At 35.9% G+C, this 27,644-nt stretch overlaps 3 protein-coding genes across 5 annotated transcripts; 1 reads left to right on the top strand and 2 right to left on the bottom strand.

Moving 5' to 3' along the window:
- The first annotated feature begins 244 nt into the window (after positions 1-244).
- DRT101 (phosphoglucosamine mutase-like protein) lies at positions 245-6,350 on the top strand. 2 transcript variants are annotated; one of them, XR_016051348.1, is made up of 9 exons: positions 245-581; positions 738-1,000; positions 2,735-2,854; positions 3,172-3,314; positions 3,554-3,805; positions 4,029-4,449; positions 4,530-4,705; positions 5,688-5,784; positions 6,023-6,350. XR_016051348.1 is itself a non-coding variant. In XM_006854066.4 (9 exons), exons 1-9 carry the CDS (start codon positions 521-523, stop codon positions 6,163-6,165), a joined length of 1,668 nt encoding a protein of 555 aa, XP_006854128.1. In that variant the 5' UTR covers positions 245-520; the 3' UTR covers positions 6,166-6,350. The 2 variants fall into 2 exon arrangements, 1 of the variants encoding a protein (XP_006854128.1); XM_006854066.4 differs by having other exon boundaries at positions 4,037-4,449.
- Positions 6,351-6,623: 273 nt separating this feature from the next.
- Positions 6,624-11,896, bottom strand: LOC18443886 (protein trichome birefringence-like 4). Its single transcript, XM_006854067.3, has 5 exons — positions 10,682-11,896; positions 9,338-9,530; positions 8,813-9,009; positions 8,074-8,232; positions 6,624-7,279 (listed from the first exon to the last, which is right to left on the bottom strand). Exons 1-5 carry the CDS (start codon positions 11,422-11,424, stop codon positions 6,928-6,930), a joined length of 1,644 nt encoding a protein of 547 aa, XP_006854129.3. The 5' UTR covers positions 11,425-11,896; the 3' UTR covers positions 6,624-6,927.
- A 9,333-nt stretch (positions 11,897-21,229) lies between these two features.
- Positions 21,230-27,233, bottom strand: LOC18443887 (homeobox-leucine zipper protein HOX19). 2 transcript variants are annotated; one of them, XM_006854068.4, is made up of 4 exons: positions 26,881-27,233; positions 25,502-25,710; positions 21,790-21,869; positions 21,230-21,696 (listed from the first exon to the last, which is right to left on the bottom strand). In XM_006854068.4, the coding sequence occupies exons 1-4, from the start codon at positions 27,083-27,085 to the stop codon at positions 21,426-21,428; spliced, it is 765 nt and encodes a 254-aa protein (XP_006854130.1). In that variant the 5' UTR covers positions 27,086-27,233; the 3' UTR covers positions 21,230-21,425. The 2 variants fall into 2 exon arrangements, with proteins under 2 accessions (XP_006854130.1, XP_088717073.1); XM_088860947.1 differs by lacking the exon at positions 26,881-27,233 and adding an exon at positions 25,833-26,777.
- Positions 27,234-27,644: the final 411 nt, after the last annotated feature.

Below are 27,644 nucleotides of genomic sequence, written 5' to 3'. Positions count from 1 at the left end.
TTTATAATGAATTTTAATAATTTTTTCAGATTTTTTTGAAGCTTTATTCTGACCGATTCACCCGATTTCGATCCGGATTACCGATTCGCCGATCAGGATCGCCGATTCGCCGATCCGGATCGATTTTTGAAAAGCCCGATCCGGTTTTTAAACCATTGGTCATAACTAAAAACTCAAATGATAAATTTCGACATCAAATCAATGAGGTTCGTAATTAATGGCTAAATCAGTGTTTCCACTTCTTCAGGTTAGCAAATAAGGGAAATTGCCACCAGCAGATTTCCTTTCCCAGTTGTCGTATACATGTGTTACCAAACAAGGTTCCCGACTTCCAGCCACCGTTTTCTTCTTCCACCATTTTCTCATGCTCCCAATTTCCCAGAGATTCTCCAGGAAATTAGTTTTCGCAGATAGCAAACAGGGACTGTGTCTCTCCATTTTTTCTCTCTCTTTGCAGGGTATTTCCATTTGAGAATCTGGACAGCTGGATTTCTAACCAAAGCAACAACAACACCTGACAATGGAGGATCGACAGAGAGCCATTCTCATCAAGTCAGCTTCTCTTTTTCCACCACCTCTTGGTTAGATCACGCGAACCCTAACCTGCGTTTTCATCGTTTACTTCTACAAATTATAGCCCCATCTTCCATCATTTCTTATCAAATCTTCCTCATTCATACAGTTTCCTTCTATTTCTCAAATTTTCTCTTGTTTTCTAACGTTTTGGGGGATTTTAGGGGTGAAGTTTTCGTATGGAACTGCTGGTTTCAGAGCAGAGAGCTCCATTCTCTCTTCAACTGTTTTTAGGTCAGGGATTTTGGCCGCCATGAGATCTCTGAAGACTGGTTCACTGATCGGTTTGATGATCACAGCTTCTCATAATCATGTTTCTGATAATGGTGTGAAGATTGCAGACTTTCATGGTGGTATGATGACTCAGGATTGGGAACCCTTTGCTAATGACTTAGCAAATGCCTCAAATTCTAAGGATTTGATAGAGGTTGGGAATCTGTAATTTTCTCTTAAGTTATTTGCATGGTTTGGTTTTAGATTTCTTTTCCCCCTTGTTATTATCAGTCGTGATTTTTTTTTTTTTTTGGGTCAAAATTTCCTCTGAAATTTAAGGGAGTTTTCTAATATTCTCTGTAAAGTTAGGGAACTAGGGGAGATTACCTGTGAATTTAGACTATTGATTGATTCATCTGTTATTATGTAAGCATTCAAGTCTTATGCTGTTCATTAAATACTCTGTTTTGGATGTGTAGATTAATAGAATTTGTGCTTCTTCATAATTCGTCAGTCCATTTTCTTAGTAGTTTGCTCTTATGTTTATTCGAAGGTTCAATCAGTCCTCAGGCTTGGGACTAGGGCCTCTGCCTGAGCCGAGCAACTCCGGTGTGTACCACCCCATAAAAGGGCTAAATAATAAAAAAGTATTGTTAGAAATAAAAAAAAAAGTGTAAAATGCAAACAAAACTCTAAAGGACATTAGAAGTCCAAAAAACAAGGAAAAAATATATAAAAGGCAGAATTTGGAAAAAATGAGTTATAGCATACAATTCAGAAAAAGTCCAAAAAGGGGGAAAATAAAAGAGTATATAACTTATGATAAGAAGTTATCACAAAAAAATCAAAACTATATATAGATACATTGATTTAGCAAAATAATATAATTTTTATGTTTTTGTGTTTTTTATATTACCGAGTTTGTACCTAAGAGTCTGAGAAAATAGTCTGAAGTTTACTTGTCTGAGTGGACACAGCCACATTTCGACACCTTGGTGGATCTTCTGGTCTTGCTCTAGAATAACTGGATCAGTTAATTTTGTAAACTTTTTTTAAACTTTAAATGGATGTCCTGTTTACTTTAGCCCACGAGCCTGCTTTTCCTAATTCATCATGCAAAGCATGCTGTTCTTTGATGTTCATTGATCAATTTGTTTAGATTTTAATTTCCATGCTGTGTAAATGCAACCCTTGGATTTAACTTTGCAGTTAAATTTGAAGTTTTGCTTCATTTAGGCCCCGTTTAGTATCTGAGAAAATAAGAAACTGAGAAAATGACCTGTTTTCTCAATTACCACTTTTTCCCTTGTTCGGGAACGGGGAAAAGCGTGGAAATGCGGAGCCCTACATTTCTCTGTGTTTCCATGCTTGTCCCAATTTTGGGGTAAACCGCAGCACTGATTTATCAGGAAGAAGAGAAGGGGGGGGTGAGACCTCCCTTCCGCCCTTTTATTTCTCTAACCACACGATCTCTATCCCCACTTAATCTCTCTTTGCCCAAGCACTAGCCCAAGCTTTCTTCGGTTTTCACAGACAGGTTACCCAATAGGGGTTCTGAGACAAGTTTTCTACTCTTCACTTTTTATCAGACTTTTAGTTTCGCAGGGATTCTCTAGGAAAACAGCTTTCTCAATTACCAAATGGGGCCTTAGCTTGTTCAATTGTCTACATTTTGCCTATATCCTTTTTCCCATTGCGATCTTTGTGACATTTCTTATACTTGGTTTCTTCCTATGTGTATTTATTACTTTGTCAGTTCACACCATTAATCAATTCAATTAATGAATTGGTTACATTTCTTCTATTGTTTAAGAAATGAAGGTAGGGTTTTTTTTTTTAAAAAAAGAGCTGTGACTGCACAAAACTTTACTTGGGTTAATTATTACATATAACGATTTAACAATGCAGTTTTTTATTTTTTATTTACGATTTCGTCTTTTGGTAACAGTTAATAGCTGACTTTGCAAAGAAGGAGAATATCCCTTTTGGAGGGTCACAGTCTGGAGAGGTTCTCTTAGGAAGAGACACAAGGCCTAGTGGTGAGGCTCTCATGGAAGCTGCAAAACAAGTATGCCTTTTATCTCTGTATTTTCTTCTTCCTTTAAAGTTCTTTATGCCTAAAAGATCATTTTCTCCTTTAGAAAATAAAGTATGACTGTATGGTATAATAAACATGTGTCTATATCTCCCCCACCGTTTCCTATTTCTCATCACAGGCAATTATTATTCTCTAGAATCTAGATATTCCATGGAAAAGATGCTTTGTGTTTTCTTTTTGTCCCTAAGCTTTATGGTTTTATGTTTTTTTTTTTTTAAATAATTTTTGATCTCTTATGTTTTCATCTTTGAATGCTATATAGTGTAACTTCATTCATTTGATTGAAGGGGGTCAGATCTGTGATTGACGTGGTTGCGACTGACATGGGCATTTTAACAACCCCACAACTTCATTGGATGGTCCAAAATAGAAATAGAGGCTTAAGGGTTACTGAATTCGATTACTTCTCACAAATTTCCAATTCTTTCAGGTATGTCCATTAGTGTTCCATGCTGTCCTTGATTATGGAGTGGAGAAAGTTCTTAGTACTGTACTTATGTGCCCTATGACTTATCTAGCAATCTTGCAATTTATTTTACTGGGAAGGGCTTCATTAACAAAGAATATAAGTTGATCAATATGGACCTTATTCCTAGGTTGAGGTCTTTATTCTCCTTTGCTGCTACATGTATACCCAAAAAAAAAAAAATTAACTGATGATGATTGCAGAAACTTAATGGAACTGATACCCAGAGGAACAAGCCCTGAGCCTTTTGATGCAAAACTGCTTGTGGATGGAGCAAATGGTGTCGGTGGAGAGAAGCTTGAAGGATTGAAGAAATTGCTGAAGGATTTAGATATTCATGTTAGAAATACAGGCAAGGAAGGAGAAGGAAATCTTAATGAACGAGTTGGTGCTGACTATGTGCAGAAAGAGAGGGTAGTGCCCTTGGGTTTTGGCCCAAATGATGTTGGGTTAAGGTTGATTACTCTATTTCATGATTCCCATTTGAAATCTCGTTATTATTTTTTTTTCCAGGGAAAAACCCCAATTGTTGAGCATTACCCACCTGGTATCTGTTTTAAAGCAAAATTCTTGTTTCCTAAAGGGAGTCACCTTGCGAATTAGCTTCAAAAGGCTCCAGTTTTAAAGAAAAAGTAACTGTGCTGATTGAGAAGGTACTTACTATTTTATTGGTTTTAGTTTCTCAGGTGTGCGAGTTTGGATGGGGATGCAGATAGGCTTGTTTATTTCCTTTTCCCATCAGAAGGATCCAAAAGCATAGATCTTATTGATGGAGATAAAATATTGTCACTTTTAGCTTTATTTATCAATGAGCAGTTAAGGATTCTGGATAACAAGGAGAAAATGGGTACCTCTGAATATGATTATCCAGTTAAACTAGGCATTGTACAAACTGCATATGCTAATGGGGCATCAACAGATTATCTAAAAGAACTCGGCATGGAAGTTGTTTTTACTCCTACCGGAGTGAAATACCTTCATGAGAAGGCTGCAGAATATGATATAGGAATCTATTTTGAGGCAAATGGTCATGGAACTATTCTGTTTTCGGAGAAGTTCCTTAAATGGTTGGAGGCTAAGATTCAGGACTTAGCTGCAGGTTAGCATGCGTTTGTGAATTGTTTCTATAGAAAATAAATCTAATTGGTGCTTCCTTCTTATATTTTTTTTTGACTTTAGGTTCAGAGATGCAAAAAGCCGCTCAGAGGTTGTTGGCTGCAAGTAATTTGATCAATCAAGCTACCGGTGATTCTTTGAGTGGCTTGATTTTGGTGGAGGTTGTTCTCCGCTATATGGGATGGTCAATTCAAAGGTGGAAAAGCCTTTATCAAGATCTTCCCAGTAGGCAAGTGAAGGTTAGTTGTTACCCTAATGTAGATGAGAATTGATTATTATTTTTAACTTTTTATTTGAATATTGTTTTCTTTTTCTTGTTCTTCATACGTTATCCCTCCAATGTATGCCCTTGTTAGTACTCGACCAGCTATTTCAGGGGGTGAGCTCCTTCCCATACCCTTAAGTACTAGGAGACTGTGCCACACCTCCATTTTCTTTCAAGGTTTGTCCTAGCAATTGACACCTGGAATTTCTTCATGTCGTCTAGAATGGAGATTCTTATGGACCACAATAGCACTCTCAACAGTTAACACTTTCAAAACAAAAAACCAGGAATTACAAACCCCAATGCCTCATGGAACGAAAAATATAGAACTTTATCAGGGGCTCATGGAAACTCCCAACCAGACTGTTGTAGTCTAACAGCTACAACTTTCCGTTCCTTTGGAACAAGGGTGATGAGCGTAGTCATAGTTCCACATTCCATACCCCAAGTGCAAAAATCAAAGTGGAACTCTCTTGAACTCTCCTGTGTTGATAGAATTCCACTCCTAAATAGGCCTTCTATAACTGTTAACTCCATGGTGGTCTTGCAAAAGACTTGATGCCTCAGCATTATTTGTTTATCAAACTAGGTTCTAGAGCTTAGTGGGGTTATCTAAAACTCTAGATTCTGTTGTGTCACTGGTTCTAAAGTTTCTAAACTTGTTTTTTGAGTTTGATTCAGAACTTTCTTTTACGATTTTACAATAAAAAACTCTTTTTCCTTCTTTTTGCTTTGGGGATATTAATTTGTTCAATTAATGCACTGCTGTGGCGTGTTAATTTGTTTCCCGGACTATATTCTGATCAATTACTGCAAGATGATCTAGTCAGTTATAAAATTTCCGAATTATGTGGTTTTTTTTTAGTGAAGTATTTGAGTCATATTTTGATTGATATGCAGGGTTTCATGAATTACCAGAGTTATAATAATTCTTTGGTTTTTCCATAAACCTTCAGGTAAAAGTTGTAGATAGAACTGCCGTAGTTACCACAAATGCAGAAACCAGCGTTTTAAGGCCTCTGGGTCTTCAGGAGGCAATCAACTTAGAAGTTGGTAAGAAGATTTACACACTAATTAGAAAACCTGGGTTTAATTGAATGTCCACTTGTGTCATACACATACACACATGTGTGTGTGTCTGTGTGTGTGTGTGTGTGTGTGAGAGAGAGAGAGAGAGAGAGAGAGAGAGAGAGAGAGAGAGCAAGTAGTATGTAACTAGGGATGCATTCTTTATGTAATTTCTTGGGTAATTCCCTCTCTTCACTATTTTCAAGTTCAATTTTTGATGCAGCCAAGTATTCTCGAGGCCGAGCATTTGTTCGGCCCTCTGGCACAGAAGATGTTGTACGCGTGTATGCAGAGGCATCCACCCAACAAGAAGTAGATGCCCTCGCCCAAACTGTTGCTGAACATGTAGGTCGGTTTCTTGGTTAGTGCTAACACATTGTTATTTTTCTATTATTTTTCATTGGATTGTTTGTTTTCCTAAATCTTTGGGATTATTCTTTTACATATGCTATTTGACTTTGATGAAAGTGTGCAAAAAATATTTGATGCTTTTGTCTAACACACAATCTGATCTCAAATAAGAAGGAAAAATTTCCTGGACTTGCAACAAATGTGATTAGGAAGAAACAAAACTGTGACATATTCTGGATCATTCATTTTGTTATTTTCTTTTAATGTATGGTAAAACATTGCGCTGATGATTTACAATGGAGTATTGAGGAAAAATGTAACAATGTATTTATGCACAAGGTATACAAAATGAATTTTCAGAAGAAGAAAGGGCCGGGGGGAAGAGAGAGACACAGCTAAGAGTTGTTTGCAGGGGGGTGAAGTAATGTGTGTGTGTGTGTGTGTGAGAGAGAGAGAGAGAGAGAGAGAGAAGAGAGCAAAGAGTTGTTTGCATGAAGGAGGGGGTGAACTACAATATTGATTGTTGTCTCCCTAAGCCTGGAGAGACAAAGCTACAGTCAAATGCAGTTGCAGGGGTGTGTAAGCTGCAACAAACTAGAGCTGCACTGTTGCATATGAGAGAGAGCTGCAACTAAATGTGCTGCATGTTAGAGAGAGTCAATGAAATGGAGCTGCATGAATGAGAGAGAGAGAGAGAGAGAGAGAGAGAGAGAGAGATGGAACTAAATGTGCTGCATAATAGAGTCAGTGAGATGGAGCTGCATGAGAGAGAGAGCCTCAATGTTGATTCTTCTTTTTCCCCCAAGTGCCCCTGCCTGAAATCAGTAGGGTGGCATAGAGGAGCTCATTCCAAGCATCCGGAACCCCTGGGAGGCACCAATGACTGCAATCTTGAGCCTTATTTGTGAACTGCTGATTCCCTGTTATTGGGTTCCTGAAAACAGAGGGGTGGCCATCTTTCCTGTAGTCTGTCATCCTTGTGATGTTAAGGTATAAAACCTTAGTCTGCATGCTTGAAAGCACCGATTCGAGGATGCTCATCTTTGCAGGGTATGGCATCAGGTGGGACTCATTGCTTATTGGCACAGTTTCATTTCTGCAGCTTCCACCTGAATTCCACCTCCCTCCCCTAAAATGAAGAAAACATAAATTAAGACTAAACTTGGAACTTATTTTGTCTTGAAAGGGATTGAAACTTTGAATTTGAGTTTGGTTCACGACAACTTTACACTTTTAGCTATTCAACATGCATTTCATGACCATTTTGAAGGTATGTTTATTTACCTACTATAGAATACACCATTGGTGTATGCTACTTTTGTACATCAATTGAGCAGATTGCGGAGATACCACAACATCGCACACAGATTTACAGCGTACTTGTCCTTAATTTTCATGGGAATTCTATTAAAAGCCAAAAAGTTTTTTACTCTTGTGGGATTAGTCTGTATATGCCCCTAAGAAAATTATAGAATGGGACGGTATTTGGCATGCACCATTGCGAGCATGCACGAATCACGGACATGCTGATCTCCACTGTCCATCACCCATATTTGGAGTTGGTAACGTTGGTTAAGCTATATGACCAGGCGAGGACAACCCTATAGGGATCAGTGTGTCTGCATGATCCCTCCATGCATTTGCTGCACCTCATAGACAAATACAGGTCTTCATTGAACAATCAATTCAGATCATGGTTTGAAACATCATTGATACGAATCAGATTCAGAGGGTTGTTGCGTTGTTTTCCTCCTGGAATGAGGAATTGGCCGTAAGCAGTCTAAAGTACCATATTCTCCATTTTTCTGATGTTTGATGATTTGAGATATAAATCATGAAACAAACATAAATTGGATACTTTAGATGCTTGAAATTTGGATTGTACAGCCTGCATTGAGAGAGTCTTTTAAGTATCATACTCACCGGAAGTGTGATGCCGAATAACCTCGAAAAAAGAGTTTGGTTCTGTTGGGGTCAATGTTGATGTCGACCCATTCGGCCCATGTTCGGAGAGCCCTTCGGAATGCCTCTGCCACCTTCAGTTCGCTGTACACATGGTTCCCTTCCTGGTAATAATCCTTCCTGACAAAATACAAGCCTTAAGGTAACAGAAAAGGTAAATGTCTTCTTTCATTTACAATAAGGAACAAAAGTAAAATAAGATTGGTAAATATCATTAAGCATCCAACAACCCAACCATTTAAAGGTATATATATATATATATATATATATATATATATATATATATATATATATATATATATATATCTCACATGAACGTAGCTGTCAAAATCTCAAGGACTAGCTAGTTCAGCTGTTGCCTTAGCTAGTTTTAATCCAAGACAAAAAAGAGTTTAGTTGAAAACTGATTAAAATCTAACTGGTCTTGATCAGTCATGATTGGGCTAAATAAGGTTGGTAAATTTTTTAATATATTATATCTTTAACACTATATTTTTTTATTTTTAATTTTTCTTAAATTAGGCCAACGGATTTGACAAGTGGTTAGACTAATTTTAACTAGATCAGACTTCACTAGTTACCTGTTTATGGTGAAAGTTTGTGGACTAGAGTTTATAAATTGATCAGACTCACCTATTAACGTATGTAATTCTGCTCATGAGAAATAGAGTTTATCGAAAACCCAGAGAGAGAGAGATACCCTTTAGAGGTTTTATCATGAGTCCACCAATGGCCGGTGTTGAAGATGATCATATCAGCGTCTATGTACTTTGATGAAGACCTCTCAATGACATCGAGTCTCAGGGTCTCCCTACGTGCCCCACTACCAGGATCGGGGGTCTTCCATTCTCGGACCAGGAATGGGGCTCGAAAGAACTCCACCGTGCAGTTGTAATCCTGTTTCTCCAAGACGAGGTTATTTTCATCATCTCATCGTTGAAACCAAAATAACTCAACGTATTACTGTTAACTCTTCTCAATAAATTTGTTGTGCACATTCTCTATAAAACCACCTTCATTTCATATATATATATATATATATATGGTAAATAATGTAACAAAATTTGCTATAGAAATTACACACAATGTCTTTAAAGATTACCATGAGTGGAATATATATGGTAAATAATGTAACAAAATTTGCTATAGAAATTACACACAATGTCTTTAAAGATTACCATGAGTGGAATTTACCATAATGCCCTGATGAGAGAGAGAGACTTACAGCAAACCTGAAGGCATAAAAACCTTCAGTTTTGAACTGCTGCTTCCCAGAAATCTCAAAAACCCTGGTCTTATCAGGTAAAGCAGCCCTCAATATACAGACCATGGATTCCCACATGTTCCTATTCAGTGAGTCCCCAACATACACCAGACGCTTTCCTCTCAGTCTCTCAAGCATCTCCAACCCATCCAACCTGCAAATAAAACCAAGTCAACAAGAATGAGAGAGAGCACGGGTTGGACAATTTTAAAACTTCTCTAATTTATAAAATGGAAAAATTATACACGGACACTAAAGGGTAAAATATGGAAAGATCCTTATTTTCTAAAAAATTACGTGGAAGGTTGCAATTTTCTATTTTCCTAATTTGTCCTTCAGACCAATGTTACCAACAGTTGACTGGTTTTAAATGTTTAGTTTTTGGTTTTTTCAAACGTAGGGTTGTCCGGTGTTTTACGGCATACCGATGTCCGAATTTATCGGACTGCCCTAAAATGGATCGTCTAACGTCGAAGACATCGAATCGGTTAGAAAATTCCGAATCCAGCATGCAGTTTAAACCTTGGGATCTCAGACCGGTGTCACTATGACCTAACGCCACAAACATAGCATTTCCAACTTGTTCGATAATTACGACATCATACCAATATCAAAGTGCCCTAAAACATAGGACAACCTTGCATTTGAGTAAATAAAAAATAAATTAAATAAAACCAGTCCGATGTTGGCAACATCAAACTGATAAGAGAGGAATACAAAAATACAAGGGATCGACGCTCCATGTAATTTTTGAAATAAATAGATCTTTTTGTATTTTCTGGTTTATTTTTTTATCAATACGTAAATTTTCCTATGTTTTTCGAAATAGTTAGGAAATACATTGAAACGAGTAAAGCCAAAAATAACAAGGAGGTGGGTCAAGCAAATAACCCTATTATGTTTTCTAATTCATAGAATTTAGGTGTTGTCTACAATGAGCTCATTTATTTTTGATATAATGAGGTCACAAAGACTTCTAACCATCTATAACGTGAAATATGATAGTTTGGGTGTGCCTCAAATTTTTTTAAAAATTTCTTTTGAAGTTTGAGCTTTGATCAATGCAATAAATACAACCATCCAATTTCATATTCAATGGTCATGACCATCTTACAAAAAAAAAAAAAGAATGGTTTCATTATATGCTTCTTCCAACATTTATTAATTTTCCATGAAAACAGTGTCAAATGACAAATACATGAGGAGCAATAAGATTACAGGTGACTGTATGATGCAAAGATCTCCCACAAACCCCAAAAAGGACTTCACTCACAAGTCAACAAAATCGAGAGAGGGGGATGATACCTGGGTATGTGACACTCTCTTGGTTGCCACCTCAGCTTCTCATAAGAAGAATCTGGCCGTCCATTTTTTGCACAGTTAAAGGCGTCATCCAGGAAGGGACACGATCCTGCCTCGTAGTAGGGATACGCCTCATCAGAAACCCATTTCCCATCAAATATATCACACGTCCTCAAAATTCTGTGAAATCCATTCTTCCCCCTCCTTTCTCCTCTCTTAAAAGGCAAGTAGGAATCCAAGATTTTATCAGTCTCCAAGCGGTTTACCGTTGAGTTGGGTGGTTTCCAGGCTGGGTAATAGTGGTTTTTGGGCAGGCAGAAAGTGGTAGTGGCCGGGATCTTCTCGTTTCTTGGTGGGGCAAGTGGTTTTCCGTCATGGCCGGTCTGGTTTCTTGAGGTGCAAGAAAGTGGTTTCCCATTATGATCATCAATATGGTCTCTTGACCGGGAAGAAAGTTGGTTCCCGTTGGGGTCACAGTGGTTTATGGGTGGAGAAAGCGGTTTTCCCTCAGGGTTAGATTGGGTTGTTAGTGGGGGAAGAGTTTCTCCATTAGGGGTAGTGGTGGGCATGGAGAAGAGGGAAGAAGAGCAGGGGTCTTTTGGGGAGATGTGGTTTGAAGGGGTACTGAAGGCGAGGAAGGCAAGGAGAACGATGATGGAGAGCAAGAGGCCGAACAGGCAAAATGCAGGGCCTTGCGCGCCCATGAATGTGGTGAATTCATTACAGCGGTTCTTTAAGAAAGCCATGAGAGAGAGAGAGAGACAGATAGAGATGATCAGTCAATGGAGTCGTTCAGGTGACTTCAGATGGAGCTTCTGGTTTACAAGAATCTGGTGATCTCAGGGAAATAATTCTTCAAAAAAACCAGAGAGAGAGAGAGAGAGTGAAAGAATTCTCCAAAAAACCAGAGAGAGATGGATTGAAAGAAAATGGCGGTTTCTTTGTTTTGTAGTTTGTACCGTTGGGATTCCTAATGACAACACCAGTTGGCCTTGTGGAGCAGTTAGTGTATCACCACCACGATCCGACGGTCAGGAGGCTCCTAAATTGTATGGACATCGACGCCATGGATTTCGTTTCATTTGAAAATAGACGGTCTGGATTTAGCTTTCATACAGAAATGCATTTTGCCCTAATTTCCTGTTGCGGTACTTACCATCAAAATTATGTAATAATTTACTAAACTGCCCTTACACAAAACCATAGTTCACTTGACATGACAGAAATACCCATGATATCAACAAATAAATCTTCTCTCTCTTTCGTTAAAAAGTTATTAAACTTGGGAACATGTCACTTTTGTAACACGCAATTTCCCACGGGTTTTAAGAAAGTAAGGAGTTTAAATAAGGTTCACACCTTAAAATGTAGAATTGAGGTGCACCTCTATAATCTTTTAAAAAATGTTGTTTTGAAGTTTGAAAAACATTTAATTGATCATCTAATGTTCAAAAAAATAAAATAAAAATAATTGATCATCTCGATCGAGATATATAGATATGGTGAAACAAATGAGATTTTAAGTCTTAAAAATTATACATCTTGCAGCACATTATTTGGACGGTCTATTTCCAAGATTTTCATATGTTTATAGATCTATTTGATTTGAATTATTTTTTAAATTTAAAATTTTATAATTAGAGATAAACATATATATTCTCGTACTATCCTAAGGCTTTTCAATACCAAAATTACATCTCATGACAAAATTCTGAAGTACACCTTAGTTTGATTGTTTAAAATTGCAACCTTATGCAAACCACGCCCTCACTAACTTGTGAGTCCTCCCTCCAAAAATTTAGGAGTTGAGAATCTCAGCCATGGTGTATATAAAGATAAAAAATAAATTAATCATTTTGATATATTTTTTCCATTTTTTACATTTAAGATGAATGTTTGATGTGTTAGCTTATGTTATGGGGCCTGTGTCCTCATGCATGAAATACTTCTCCTTTAGAAATATAAGTAAAAGAAGTGGAGTTACTATTTACCAGACAAAGAAGTGGAGTTACTTGAGATCCATCTACGTATTACTAGACGATTATTTAAAAAGAAATTGGTTTTCATTTTTAAGAAATAGAATTCAAGTGAGTTGGGATCCACCTGAGTTCTTGGATAAAGAATTCAAGTGAACTGGATCACCTATGAATCAACAAAATCTTATTTTTGAAAAGAATGGATTCCGAGTCCTTAAGAACATAGATCCAAACAGTCCAAAAATTGGATAGAACCTTATTTTCTATATGAACATAACAAGTGTATTTCCTTTCTTTCTCTTTTTTATTTATTTATTTATTTTATTTTTAAGGGTCACTAGGTTAAATAATTTGCAAAGCAGAAAATTGGGGCCAAAATATACTCTTGATTGGGTTTTACCTGAGAGGGTGAATGGAAGAAATGCTGCCTCAAGAGCACATCGTCTTTTAAATGGGATAAAAAATCCAAGTGATTTGTAAACAATCGTCCTCCAAAAAAGGCCATCCACTAAAGAGTAAAAGCTTGGGAGAAGTGCCTGTTACATATTGGTGCACCTTATATAAGGCTTCTATCTTAAACAATCAAAATAAGGCTTCGTGGAAGATGCCGTTTTGATGCCGAAAACTCTTAAAATGGCCTAAAAATATTTTCGCCCTTAAATATGAAATCTGAAACTGCAAAATTGATGCAAATCTAGCATATCTACAAATACTTCAAAATCTTTAACATAAACAGTCTATGCAATATATTAGAAAATGCACAATTTTTAGGACTTGAATCTTATTTTTTCATATTTATACATCTTGAGGTTTAGATGATCAATTTGAGGGTTTTTCAAAAACAACCTTTTTTAATATTTTGAGGTGCACCTTAATTTTACAATATAAAGTTGATGCCTCACATTGTTCACAAAATTACCCGATCTAATCGCTAACCACCCGGTTAGATCGGAATTGGGCAGTTTTGGGTGGTTAGGATGATCAACCGGTATTTAAAAAAAAAATTTCAAAAAATATATATCGATTCTCAAAAATAACGAATTTGATTTGTAATGCATTTTAAATATTCTTTACATTATAGTAAAGATTAAAAAAAAATTTGGTCATTAATACTCAATTTCATATTTTCCCATCTTTTTTAGAAAATTTAAAAAATAGCCATTGAAAAATATAAAATCGGTTAAAATTCTTTTTTTTCATTAATTTTCAATTTCATTTGAATGTGTTTTTTTTTAATCATTATTTATATGCTTTTCATATTTTAGTAGATTTTTTTGTTTGTATTTTTTTAACACTTTTTTGACCACCCAGGACTTGTCCGGTTAGAGCGGTTGAATTGGCCGATTTACCGGTTATGCCGATTAAACCGCTTCCAAGTGCATGTCTGGTTAACCGTTCCGGTTCGATTTTGTGAATGCCTCATGTAAACATTTTCCTTTCACTTATTGCTTATAAAAGGTAAAGTCTTGTACAATCCTGATTTTCATTCAACTTTCACGATAGGCCCTCCCAATTTTTATCTTTGAGAGCAGCATTAAATTTTTTTCTAAAACTATCATTGTACCCCCTCATCCCCTCCTCCCTCCCATCTTTTTTCACTTTTTTACCCAAAAATTGATATCAATAATTTTACTTATGCCAAATAACGACTTCAATGTGTGAATTTTCACTTTTTTACCCAAAATGTGATATCAATAATTTTACTTATGCCAAATAACGACTTCAATGTGTGAATGTGAATGAGAGAGAGTAGATGTTGTATTAGTATAAATTATATATTAAATAATATTGATCATGTATTATAAAATAAATTACTTAATTTTTTTATTTATTTCTGGACTTGGACCCGACCTAACTTGGTGGTCCTGGTACAAATGACTTGGACCCAACTCCGGTCGACCCAGACTAGACTCGGGTTGACCTAGACCCGACCCGTCTCGACGTGTTGCCACCACCCCAAGGGATAAAGGGGCTTGACGATATTTTTAGCAAAAATTTGACGTATAAAACTGAATTGCTCCGGGATTAAGAAGTATAAAACTAAATTGTGATGGGAGCTCCTTTGGGAATTCGGGGCCAGCTGGCTTTGGAGGTGTGGTAAGGAATCACCTTGGACAGTGTATTTTTTGCTTCACAAGTCCGTGTACTATAAAAGCAGCCAATGAAGCGGAACTGATTGCGGTGCTATAGGGGCTTCAAACTTTAAAAGATAGAGGCTTACATGAAGGATGTGTGATAGAATGTGATTCCCTAGATGTGCTTAGTTGGTGTAATTGTGTCTCTAGATCTCTTTGAAAGTTAAGGTCGGAATGCATGGAAGTAATGGAGTTGAGTCGGGATATGACTGTGACCTTCCAAGATGTTTATGGGGATGGACATGAAATCGCGAATGCTTTAGCTAAGAGAGGAGGTGTGATGCAAGATTTGGTTATTTGAAATGTTTTGATTACTTGATTGCATTGTAATTTCTTTTGATTAATAAAATAATGGAATATTGTCAAAAAAAAAAAAAAAATTTGATGTCATTTAAAGAAGGGTACGGTTTGTATAGAGCCTAGGCTCTAAACAATCAAATTAGAGCCTACCTTCAAATGCTATCAAAAAATGTGGTTTCAATGTTAGAAATCTTTGTGATGGCCTTAAAACATCTTTTTATATTTATTTATAAAGTTTAAATCTTCAAAAATAGTGTAGATCAACATATCTATGAAAACTTGAAAATCTTGAAAATTGACGGTCCAAAATGTGTTACAAAATACACTATTCCAAAACTTAAAATCTATTTTTTCTCATGTCCATGCTTCTTGATGTCGAGATACTCAATTTGAAGATATTTGAATATCAAAACAACCTCTTTTAATGAAATTTTTGAGATAAGCTCAAATTTCATTGTTTAGAGCCTCGGACTGTATATAAACTTTTCCCTTAAAAAAAAAGAAAAAAGAAAAAAATGGATGAACAATCATAAAAGGGTGTGGTTTCCATAAGGTTGCAACCTTAAACAATCCATTTAAAGCGCACCTCCAAATTTTATGATAGCGTATAATTTTGATGTAAAAATTTATCTCAAAATTTATTTTCATATCTAATTATAAAATTTTAAACTCCAAAAATGATTAAAATCAAGTAGATCTATAAACATATGAAAATCTTGAAAATGGACAGTCTAGATAATGTTTTGTAAGATGCACCATTTTTGTGACTCAAAATCCTTTTTTTTTTCATGGTCATACATCTCAACATCAAGATGATCAATTAGAGAGTTTTCAATATTAAACAACTTTTTCCAATGGATTTTTGAGGTGCATCCGTAGTTCTACATTTTTATAAACTTTTCCCATCAAAAAATTGGAATAAAATTAGGGGTCAGTACGAAGATTCCTCCGGATAAAATTGTCAGGGTCAAAACTTTAAACTGGCAAGTGCCATGTGCGTTTCCAAATCGATACATGCTTAACAAGTTTAAGAAATTATTTGGAAACCTCTCTCGATCGATTGACTAAGCTTAATTTTCTTTACAAAACCACTATACTTCTCTTTCACAAAAAAGATTGGACATTTTTGCTGGGCTCACCGATCGAGCTCTCTAGCATGCATGCGGTGGGATATTATCACCCAATGCTATCAAAATTCGTTTTGTTTATGTTGAAGCCTTCAGATTTTAAGCTTAAACTGAAGCGAAGAGAACAGTGGTGTTGTCGCTTCGGCCAGATTCAAACCGTCTCGAATTGCTTCAGTTAAAAGAGAAATACCTATATAATTTTTTTTTCTATTATATATATAAATATATATATATATATATATATATATATATATATATATATATAAAATTTATTTATATTAAATTATAAAAAAATCCGAAGTGTTCCCCCAAATCGACTGAAACATGGAATTGCTTCTTTTTCCTCATCAAATCGAAAAAGACTCTTAAACTAATCTGACAACATTGCTATCACCATGCCCCACCTTTGTGGGATTGGACACCTAACAATTCCTCCATATGGACCACTCTCCTTTTAGAAATTTCTCCGGATCCACTTGTCTCCCAAAAGGACGATGGGGATCATATAGAGAGCGCAGCAGAAGACTGAGAAAGTGAGAGAAGATAAATCATGAGAAAAGTATGTCTTTTAACTTAATGAAAGAGACAACATTTCCAAAATGATAAGACTATACACTTAATTTTAGATGCAAAACAAATCCTACAATTTTGAAAAACTCTAAACTTTATCCATATGTGCTTTCTCCTTTTATGGATTCCATATCCCAAAAGCTGTAAGATATGTCCTACCTGTCTGGCTTAATTATTGTGGATTTGTGGGTCAATTCAATATGGTTGCTTGAGGGGGGTCAAGGCTTTAATTCTATGCCTTCAATTTTGATTTAGTGTTAGATATATATCAGTTTGCCTAAGTGAGATTAACGATTCAAATCTTTTCATTTTGCCCCGTCCTTACGAGTTAATTAAGCCCCCCTCCTTTTTCTTTTTTTTCTTAAATAATGGTAGAAATGGAGTTCGGGACGTTATCTTGAGGCGTCAACCCCCCAACCACCGATCCGAAATCGCATTTGAGCTCATCTAGCATTTCCTTTTTTGGTATTTTCTTTTTTTGTCCTTCAAGCTTTGGCACAGTGGTAGACAAATCAATTAGGGAAGGGAAGGGTTCAAACTCTTAAAATTTGTCCCAAATGGCACAATCAAACTGCCCTAGCCTGTTTTTATCTCTTAAGCTTCAGCTTAGCTGCAAACCTCAATTTTGATAATGCAGGTCAAAGGTTTGAACCTTTTTGAGTTTGCCCCAAAAGCCCATACAACCTAGCCTAACCTTTTCCTAAGTAAAATTTCTTTGTTTATCATTTAGGTTTTGGCTCAGTGGTAGATGGATCAATTTGGGTGGGGAGTTTCAAAGTTGGATTTACTATCTAAGTTGGAGGATGTTCACTTTCAAAAAAAAAAGAAAAGTGCCACGATGTTTCAAGAATATCTGAAAGAGTTAAACATATAAGAGGTTGGATGATGTTCATTTATAACAACAACAACAAAGGAAAAAAAAATAAAATAAAAGAGGTTTGATGATGTTTCAACAATATCTGATGAAAGTTAAGCATATAAGAGGAATTTGGCTCCACCAAAGGAAAGAAGCATGTAAATTAATTTTATGGGAGTTCCTTGGGATGGAGGGTTGCTTAGAGTTCGTAGTGGTAGAATTATACTAAAATATACTCAGCATGTGGTTGTTATAACGGCAAATGAAGCTGAATTGAGATTAAATTTATGTATCATCATTGTCAAAGTTTTTTTTCAATTAATTGGGGTTGGCTACACAAATCTCGGCCTGCCACCAAATTATTTATATTTAACTTAATTTGAATTGAGATCAAATCTATGTAATTTGAATAGTGTTATTGGAAAGGAAAAAGTTTATATAAGGATGCTACCTTATAATGTAGAACTACGGATGCCCCTCAAAAATCTATCGAAAAAAGGTAGTTTTAATGTTGAAAAACCCTTTGATTGATCATCTCGACATCAAGACGTATGACTATGACAAATAAAAATATTTTAAGTATCAGAAATAGTGCATTTTACAACATATTATCTACACCGTCTATATTCAAGATTTTCATATGTTTATAGATCTACTTGATTGTAATCATTTTTGAAATTTAGAATTTTATAATTAGATATAAAAATAAATTTTGAGATAATCTTAAGAACATTTTATATCAAAATTATATACCATGACAAAATTTGAAGGTGCACCTTACCTTTGCACCTACGGATGCATCCATATACAAACTGCACCTTATTGGAAAAGGTGACACTTTTTTTGGGTTGTTTAGTGGGGATGGGATCCCTTATCTGTGTTAGAAGTAAAACACAAGACATCACGTTATGGTGCTCTCACCTAGCCTTGAGCCCATTCCTTAGAAGATCGCACTTATAGCAATAAAGTGGTGTTCAGGGGAACAAAAGGTTACATGAAACCTAAGATCGATTATCTCTGAAAATAAGGATTTCAAGTTTTAAAAATGTGACGTTTATACAGGTGCGTAATCAAGAAGCGGATGCATTGAGTAAAAGTGGTGTGGAAAAGGATTCATTAATTGTACTTGGCTGTATGGGGGAGAATTGTGGCTACCAAGTTTTAGCGGTTTGGTGGTTTTTTAATTTAATTAGTAGTCGTATAAATGAAAAAAATTGTCAATTTTTTTAGATCCCAAAACAATTAAATTGACATTTTTTTTTTTCTTTTTCCTTTGCGGTTGATAAGTTGATAAATAGACACCGGAAAATTGATTGTTATGAATATTTAAAAGTCTTAAAGACATGGAAGGAAAAACCTTATAGACCTAATACTAAGTAAAGTGCCCCTCAAAAGTCCGAGAGTGGAGAGTGTTTGGGCCTTGGAAAACCCTTTTATTTATTATCTAGGCCCCGAGATGTAGATATGAGGAAAAAGAAGTTTACGTCTTAAAGATAGTACATCTTGTAGCATTTATCTAAATTGTTTATTTTTAAAATGTTAATTTCATAACTAGAGATGGAAATTGAATTTGAAACTATCATAAGATTTCTCACACTAGAATTACATACCAAGATAAAATTTAGAGGTGTGCTTTACTTCCCTAGGGTAAAGAGGATGCCTCATATAGACTTCAATCGACATAGGAAGTAGGTAGGGGTGGCAGCAGGCTAGGTCAGGTCCAATCGGACCAGACCTAGACCCGGACCTGAAAAATATTACCAAACCTAGACCTAGATCTAGACCCGGACCTGAAAAATATTACCAAACCTAGACCTAGATCTAGACCCGGACCCTAATAGTATTCAGGTCCAAGATTTAGATATTGAGCAAACCTGTCGGGTATGTTAGGATTTAATAACCCCTTCGATGCAGAAACAAGAATCCCAAAGTTGGATCCTACAAAGATCATGTACTTATCCAGCTAAAAACAAAATGGGCAAGAGCACATAATAAGAGAAATAAAGCATAAAACACACACACCACAAGAGCATAAAGATTTACATGGTTCACCCTAGGAGGGCTACATCCACGGGCACGATAAACTAAAATCCACTTTTCCAATGAAAGTTACATTACATATTTTGGGACATAGAGTTACCTCTATAACCCTCGATAAAACCAAGTCGAGTAAACAATTTTAGACCCAATATCCTGATCGGGGCCATTGTCCGCATCTCATCTCTATTCCACAGTTAAACCATTGGCCAGGAAAAGATCATCTCTATTCCACAACCCAGTTGAGTAAATCTTTTTAGACCCAATGTCCTGATCGGAACCATTGTCCGCCTCTCATCTCTATTCAATAGTTAAACCATTGTCCAGGAAGAAACCATCTCAAGTAAACCTTTTTAGACCCAGTGTCCTGATCGGAACCATTGTCCGCCTCTCATATCTATTCGATAGTTAAACCATTGTCCATTAAGAAAGCATCTATATTCTACAGCTAAATCACTGTTAAACCACTCTATTCCATAGATAAACCTCTTAAACCACGGTTCAAGAGGAGAACCTTGAGAGCAACCAAAACTAACTCTCTCTAAATAAAGAAACCATCCAAAATCTTATTATCTCTCCAATAGAATCCAACCTTTTTAGAGAAACCACCCAAAATCTTCTCTCTCTAAAAGAAACCAACCTTTCAATTTACAATAAGCACATCCCAACTTCCTAATCTTTTTAGAATTATATTTTCTTTTAGGAAACTTATCAATCTCAATCCCACATAATATGGGATTTTTTTATGTCAACGACTTTGGATAATCATCAAATCCAATTATTTATGTGGGCAATTTTGGATAATCATCAAATCCAACCGGTAGAGGTGGCAATGGAACCGAACCCGATCCATACCCGCCGGGTATACCTGACACGGGTCTGGGTATGGGTCCAAATTTTGGATCTGTGGGTAGGGTCCGGGTCCAATAAAAGATACCCGGATATTTCGGGGTCCAGGTACGGGTCCTGCTATACCCGACCCGATTGGCACCCAAACCTAAATTTTTAGTTTATGCAAAGGCCAAAGCCCCTACCCTAAAATTATTTCAATACTTTTCCCCAAACGGCCAAACTCCATCGTCTTCCTCCCTCTCTTCAGTTCTCCCTCTCTCAGTTTCTTGAAGACATAGCTCTCTCTCTCTAGATTTCAAATGTCTCTCTCTCTCTCTCACTCTCTCTAATCGCCTACCCCTAAAAAATCAGCTCTTTGTTGTTCACCATTGCAAAATACAAAAAAAGAAGCTCATAGTGAGGGTGGCAATAGACTCAAACTAGACCCAAGACCCAACGAGTACGGGTATGGGTCCAACTTTTGGAGCCGAATAAATTGGGATCTGGGTCTGGGTCCTGGTCCGGGTCCAGCTGGACCCGACCTATACCCAAACCATCGTCACCCCTATCGTCGGGTCCAATTTTTGGATTCATACCCGGACTCCAGGTCTATCCCTCGGGTCGGAGTTCGGTCCGGGACCATTACCACCCCAAAAGGAAGCCAAGCATTTATGGGGAGACTTCCATCACCGGATTCCATATCAGGGGCATTATAATAATTTAAAAGAAAACAAAATAAAACTATATCCATTTATAAATGATAATACTTACAGAAAGCGGTTTTCTAAAACCACTTTATACCCGATTTTGGCGAGATTAATTCATCTCGAGCGGAACCGGCGCTTTTCCATGAAAGCGGTTTTGCAACGCCAGTAAAAAGACGGCGACTAATTCTTTTATCCCAAAAACCGCTTTTCACGAAGCCGCCGATGTGTCCTGAGCAAACGGGAGGAATCTTTTCCCTGTGGTTTTCCGTCCATTGTCCGGCGACGAAAACCGCTCACATGAAGGGCAAACCGTAAGAGAAGCCGCCGGAAAAACTAGGTGTAGAGGTTTCTCAACAGAAAACCGCTTTAGGGCTCTGAGTTCCTGTAACTCCATGTGTAAACGCCGGTTTTCCTCCGTTAGGGTTTCACAACAACGCTTCAAATATTCGCAGTCAACCTCCGTTTGCTTAAGCTTCGTTCTGAAAGGGCATTTAAGGAAAAAATGAGAATATTGGATGGAAAACTGAGAAAGGGTGACGGAAACCGGAGTAAACGTGACGGAAAGAGCTTACCTGGCACGGCGGTTTTGGAACCACACTTCCACTTGGCGTGGGCGGAGTTTAAGGCGTTTGGCCAATGCGAGCTTTTGTTTCTGAGAAATTAATTATTTTTGAAAAATGAAAAAGTATAAGAATGCATTCACACGTTGACAGTGCAAGAAATGAAAATGACAATAAAAAATTTACTATTTCATGGCTGTTCCATATGAATGAATGGTAAAAGATGATGATGACCCCTACCTGTTCCATTTGAGTGGACAGTGACGACCTCAATCATAATCTCATGCCCTAAATATTATTTTATTTCATCAATTTTGGGAGTCCAATCCTCTCTCAAGGTCACATCTAAAAAAAATAAAAATTATTTTTGATAAAATAAAATGGCTAAAATACCTTCAAAATTTTAAAGGTATTTTAGTTATTTTATTTTTTAAAAAATATTTTTTAATATTTTTTTTAAGTACACCCCATTGAGATGATGACATACACCAAATTTATGTACATATGATTTGTAAAAAATTAATTAAAATTAAAATTAAAATATTATGAGACATCAAATCGAGATCAAAAAGTCATGGTTCACTCATGATATTATGGTTGAAGCTATCCAACCATAATTGACATTGGACAGTTAAGAGACGAGGGATGTAGATAAAATATATGAATAGGTATGTATAGTAAGTTTTACCTTACTGAAATACATATATTGAACCATTTAGCAATCCATCATTTAGTTTCAAAATACCTATAAAAATACATAATCATGAGGTGAAATAGTGGCAATTGGATAGGATGTTGAATAATTCGCCTCTTATGAGTATTTTGATAAAATTTTCAAATTATAAAGTAAATTTATATTTCCTAAAGACTTGAGTTAAACAAGTTATCACCGTGCATCAACGGGTTGAATGGTGAAGGCCAAGGTCATCCAAACATTAAATTATTTCGTTCTATATTATCCCAAAAATAAAATGTACCTATGTAATATGTATCATTCTATATTTTTCCAAAAAATAAAATATGCCTGTGTATTGTGAACCATTTAAGCATCGCATTACCATGGTTTAATGCTTCTATTTTTTTCCTATTTTCTCTAGTTTTGGAACCTCCATCAAGGTACCCATCACATGGACATCATAAGGGTTCACGTATTGATCAAGGCGCACTTTTCAATTATCCAATTTATCAAAACCGAAGTGATCAATAGGAAAAACTACTTATTTGAGATATCAATATTTTGGTATACAAATATCTCAATTTAAAAACTTATTACTATTTGGAATACTCTATCTTGCAAGTGACTGTGTAAGATATTCAAAAACACCTGACGTGACTTATTTTGTGGGATATTGGCATTAAAAAATAACAATACCTGACTAGGTGTTTATATTTTAGTACGAGATAATTGGGTTTTGAAGCACTAATATCTTGCGAGAGTATAAGACCTTTGAGATATTAGTTTTCAATAATATCAATATCACGTGGGGTAACTTAGTGAGATATTCATTTTGAAAACACCAATAAAAAAAATCGTTTTTTTAAAAATATTGATGTTCAAAAATACTAATATCTCAAAAAGTATTTAGAGATACTTAGAAAAAAAAAAAAAGGTAATGTCACATGTATCCTAAAGGTACTTTATTTTGGTGGAGCAAAAATCCTGACCCACCGACAATGTCCTTGAGGGCTTTGGAAGCTTAGGACAGATCAAAAAAAGATAGGGAAAGGTTAAATAGTCCATCTTTCAAGGTGTTTGATAAATTGTACTTCCATCAAATAATTGTAACTCCTTACTTTCTACTTTTCACCGACCCTTTAATGAATAGGTGGTGATGAAACACGTGGTCATGATTGTACACATCTCATCTTATTATATTATTTCGAATCGGAAAAGATTATATAAGCCAAAGACATACTATAAATGAAACCCACTTCGACAAGCTGGGGTCCGTTGGAGCTCAAAATATTCACACGTATAAATCTCATGTGGGTGATCAAAATCCAATAACCAATTTTAATTTAATACACAAGAAAGTAAAAACATAACCCATTTAGTTTTGGTGGTCATAAGTTGTCCATTTGGTGATTAGTGGATCTATTCTTTGACAAAATCTGATCATTTTTACAATGTTTATTTTTAAAATTAAAGGTGATGCATGAGATTTCAACCCAAAAAGGTCTCTTAGTTATGTGTTTCAAAGGTCAACATATGCCGTGACAAAAATATAAAAAAGGTTGAAGACAAAAGATATCTAATTAATAAATCCCAATAGATTTATCTGAGTCTAAAAGTTTTAAAATTAGTCAGATTAAAACAAAATATATGAAATCTAACTTTAATAATAATAGGAGTAGAAACAAGGAATTAGTTAAGACTGATAGCCAAAGAGTACCTAAAAGAGATTATTTTCAATATCTTAAGTTGATAATCTATGATAATGAAGAGATTGAAAAAGATGTTGCACATAGAATTAGAGTTAGGTGGATGAAGCAGATATGTGCTTCTAGAGTTTTATGTGATTGTTACATACCAATAAAATAGAAGAAGATAGAATGTTGGACAATCAAGAAACAACACATTCATAGAATAAAATTATTGAGATGGAAGAGTGACATGACAAGAAAACGATATAACTCAGAATGAATATAACATAAAGAATTTAGGGGTAACTACAATGCCGATAAGATTAGGAAAATAGATATAGGTGATTTGGTCATGTACAATGTTAAGAAGGGTGATTTGGTCTAAGTCGAAGGCTCTAAAAGGGCAAGGCCCAAAATAGTATGAAGGTATGGCCCTTGATAGAGTTGAATAGCATAACAAGATTATGTTGCCGACTCAAAATAATTGAAATAAGGCTCAGTTGAGATAAGGCTCAAACGATAACGATGAATCATAAAGTTTATCCGTGACAACTTCTCGAGAGGCCTTTCTCTTGTGAAGTCAATACTGAAATGTCACATTACATTACGCGTCTCTCTCTCTCGGTAAGTGCTCAAGCTTATGGACCAAGTTCAGAAATTTATCCATCACAAAATTCACATCTAAAAGCCGAAGACCGAAAAAGGAAAGTACTTTGTACAAAGCCTTTTTTTTTTTTTGTATAGTGGAGATTAACCGTAGATGAGATTAGACAGTGCTTTTTCCTGGACATGTACCAAACTTAAAATATCAGAGACAAACTCCACATCCCATTTACTCTTCTAAAAATATAAGTAAACAGTGAAAATCACAATAAAAGGATCTGCCAAACTAAATACAAAAATCAGATTCAAAATAAGAAAAAACATTGGGGAGTAAATGAATCCCTAAAGAGATAAAATAAGTGAAATAAATATGAAGTTTAGTGCAGTGTTTGGAAAATCGACTCCGCTAAGGTATGCCGCCGGATAAAGGTGCCTCCTTCCAAGAGGCGTAGGGTTTGATTATTGGGGCCCATAATTTATGTTTTTTTTTATTATTATTTATTTATTATTATAAGTCCATCTTTGAAAAAGTGATGTTTGCTAGCAAATTTCAACCCTGGCCACTCTAAAACATATGCGTCAGGAGAAACAGCGGAGCCATCTAAACATATTTGACATAAATTTGCCTTATTAACATAAATAAAATTTATAAACATGTTGTACAACCTATTCTTCCAAAACTCCGAGTTACTCGACCAAATCCGAGTGGCCTTGGCCGAGTATCAGAATACTGGCTTAGAAAGGATTACCGCCTTACCGGATTGAGAGTATTGTGTTCTTTGAAGCTTTCTTCAAGATAAGCAGATTGCTCCTTAGAAAGACGCAGCTTCTTTCTTGTCGATCCCTCTCCTCCTCCTGTGCTCTCTCCTTCATCACAAGAGACTCTATCTCCTTCTGTCTCGCTCATTGGAGCTCGTGAATAATCAGTTGAGCTCGTTGGCGGGGTCTGGTTCATGTCGATTTGCCCTGAAATAACATTTATTTCATCATAATTTTGGGGAGCAGAAAGAAAGTTGGGGATTTTAGGATGAGAGAAAAATGACATTTTGATAAGTAAGAATAAGATGTGATGTGTCAAGCAACTTTACGGGGAAGTTTTTGTCCGTGGGACGGAGGAGAGGGTTGTTGCTTTTGATGGTGTCGGCAAAAGTATTACGGATTGAATCCGTTCAAACTATGTTTTGATGGAATAGTGTAAGCTCAATGATCCAGATTGAATCCAAATCGATCTAACGATTATGAGAGAGAGAGTATTTTTACTTTGAAGCTAAAATGGAGAGGGTGGACGTGTACCTTAAGGGAAAAAAAAGAGTCCTAATTTTCATTTGAAATAGAGAGAGAGATGGCTTGAACTTGTGTGCTTTCATATTTGAAAGAGAGATGTTGATGGTTGAAAGAGTGATAGATAGTGGAGAAGCTGAACACATATTTTGCTTAATTTAGGAATTTATTAGCTTTCTTCCCATTTCCATTCCCATTTTTAACTTATTCATGATTAGGGCTAAACCCCCTCTCTCTCGTATGGTGGATAAAAATAGAATGCAGGATTAGATGTGGATCGCTGCCTCTCTTGTTTTAAGCATGAGGCCATAAGTGGGGAAGGTAGAGGAAATCTTTCTCTCTCTAGAAAGAGAAACTCTCCCTTTCTATAAATAGAGAGAGAATATCAGATAAGACACCGATGCATACTAAAACTACATTCCCTTAAGAAAATTACACATTAATTATATGAAGATCGACTTCAAAAAGGGCACATATCCCCTCATTCTTAAAACCAACTACTATTGGAAGATAACCCTATCATCAAAACCTATAAAATAAAATAATACCCAAAAATGTCAAAATATCAAGATCCACCCCATAGGAGAAGATCAATTTACAAAGGGCCACATGAAATATTGGTCTTCTCTATCAAAAAAAAATGGAAAGAAAGTCTATTATTACATTTCCAAAACACATTCACAAAACATAATGTAAAAAGTTCAACTCCTAAGAGGTGCATCTACTAGAATCCCCACACCAAACCATGCCCACTACAACAAAGAGAAGATAAGATTAAATGAATAAACAAATAAATAGATCATTCACAATAAATAAAGATTAGACAAATAAAATAAACAATAAGACAAAATATACCATGATCAATAGGATTTGTATTCTGTGGTCTAGATGAGCGAGGAAATGGGGCTAGAGGGAGGAGATCAAGCTGCACTGGAAGAGTTCTTGAATGGGTTTCTTTCCCTTGAAAATTTCTGGTCATTTCAAGGCCGGAAATCCACGATCTTTCAGTAATTTCCTTCGCATACGCCGTTGAGTCTCCGATCGATAGGGCCAAGTCCATTGTGACCCTAACTAAATCTGGGGGAAATTGGTAAATTTGGAAGGTGCCCTGGTTTTGGTGTATGGAGCATGGATGAAGAAGCTTGGTGGCCTTTATAAAGGGATGGAGAAAAGGATGGGGTTTTCTATTGATGTCCAAAAAATCCAAGTTTCTGTTTGTTTTCGTGGAAAATAAACAGATAATGTAAAATCGGACCAATTAAATTCGGATATAACTTTTGGGGTTTTTCTTTCCTGACCGACAGTCAGGTTCAGGATTTGATGGCAAAGGCAAAGCTTACGTCATTGTTATAATGACTAAAATACCACCATGTTTATTTGACAATAACCCAAGCCTTTTTGCCCTTAATGATTACCTATCAGACCTCTTTTCCAAGGATGTTACGTGTATTATTTATTTTCTTGTACATTTTTTGTTGTAATTATAAATATTTTTAATAAATATATAAATTCTTCGAATCAGTCTGAAAGTACTTTTCAAATAGGAATCCATTACATAAGAAAGAGGAAAGAAAGAAAGAAAGAAAGAGGATAAATACTGTTAAGTTTTATGGACTTCA

The sequence above is a fragment of the Amborella trichopoda genome, chromosome 3 (assembly GCF_054954075.1).
Source record: "Amborella trichopoda isolate Santa Cruz 75 chromosome 3, AtrichopodaSantaCruz75HAP2 v2.0, whole genome shotgun sequence".
Lineage (NCBI taxonomy): Eukaryota > Viridiplantae > Streptophyta > Magnoliopsida > Amborellales > Amborellaceae > Amborella > Amborella trichopoda.
The sequence above is the reverse complement of the archived record's forward strand: the minus strand, read 5'-3'. Positions and strand labels throughout refer to the sequence as shown.

What these genes read in the sequence shown, in the direction of transcription:
- DRT101 (XM_006854066.4), top strand. Translation starts at nt 521, where the DNA reads ATGGAGGATCGACAGAGAGCCATTCTCATCAAGTCAGCTTCTCTTTTT. An exon ending in ATTCTAAGGATTTGATAGAG is followed by an intron (nt 1,001 to 2,734) that starts GTTGGGAATCTG and finishes TTTTGGTAACAG; the next exon opens with TTAATAGCTGACTTTGCAAA. An exon ending in CCAAATGATGTTGGGTTAAG is followed by an intron (nt 3,806 to 4,036) that starts GTTGATTACTCT and finishes TTAGTTTCTCAG; the next exon opens with GTGTGCGAGTTTGGATGGGG.
- LOC18443886 (XM_006854067.3), bottom strand. Translation starts at nt 11,424, where the DNA reads ATGGCTTTCTTAAAGAACCGCTGTAATGAATTCACCACATTCATGGGC. An exon ending in AGAGAGTGTCACATACCCAG is followed by an intron (nt 9,531 to 10,681) that starts GTATCATCCCCC and finishes TTTTATTTGCAG; the next exon opens with GTTGGATGGGTTGGAGATGC. An exon ending in CATGATAAAACCTCTAAAGG is followed by an intron (nt 8,233 to 8,812) that starts GTATCTCTCTCT and finishes GTATTTTGTCAG; the next exon opens with GAAGGATTATTACCAGGAAG.
- LOC18443887 (XM_006854068.4), bottom strand. Translation starts at nt 27,085, where the DNA reads ATGGACTTGGCCCTATCGATCGGAGACTCAACGGCGTATGCGAAGGAA. An exon ending in TACAAATCCTATTGATCATG is followed by an intron (nt 25,711 to 26,880) that starts GTATATTTTGTC and finishes ATGTTATTTCAG; the next exon opens with GGCAAATCGACATGAACCAG. An exon ending in TTCCAAAACCGCCGTGCCAG is followed by an intron (nt 21,697 to 21,789) that starts GTAAGCTCTTTC and finishes ATGCCCTTTCAG; the next exon opens with AACGAAGCTTAAGCAAACGG.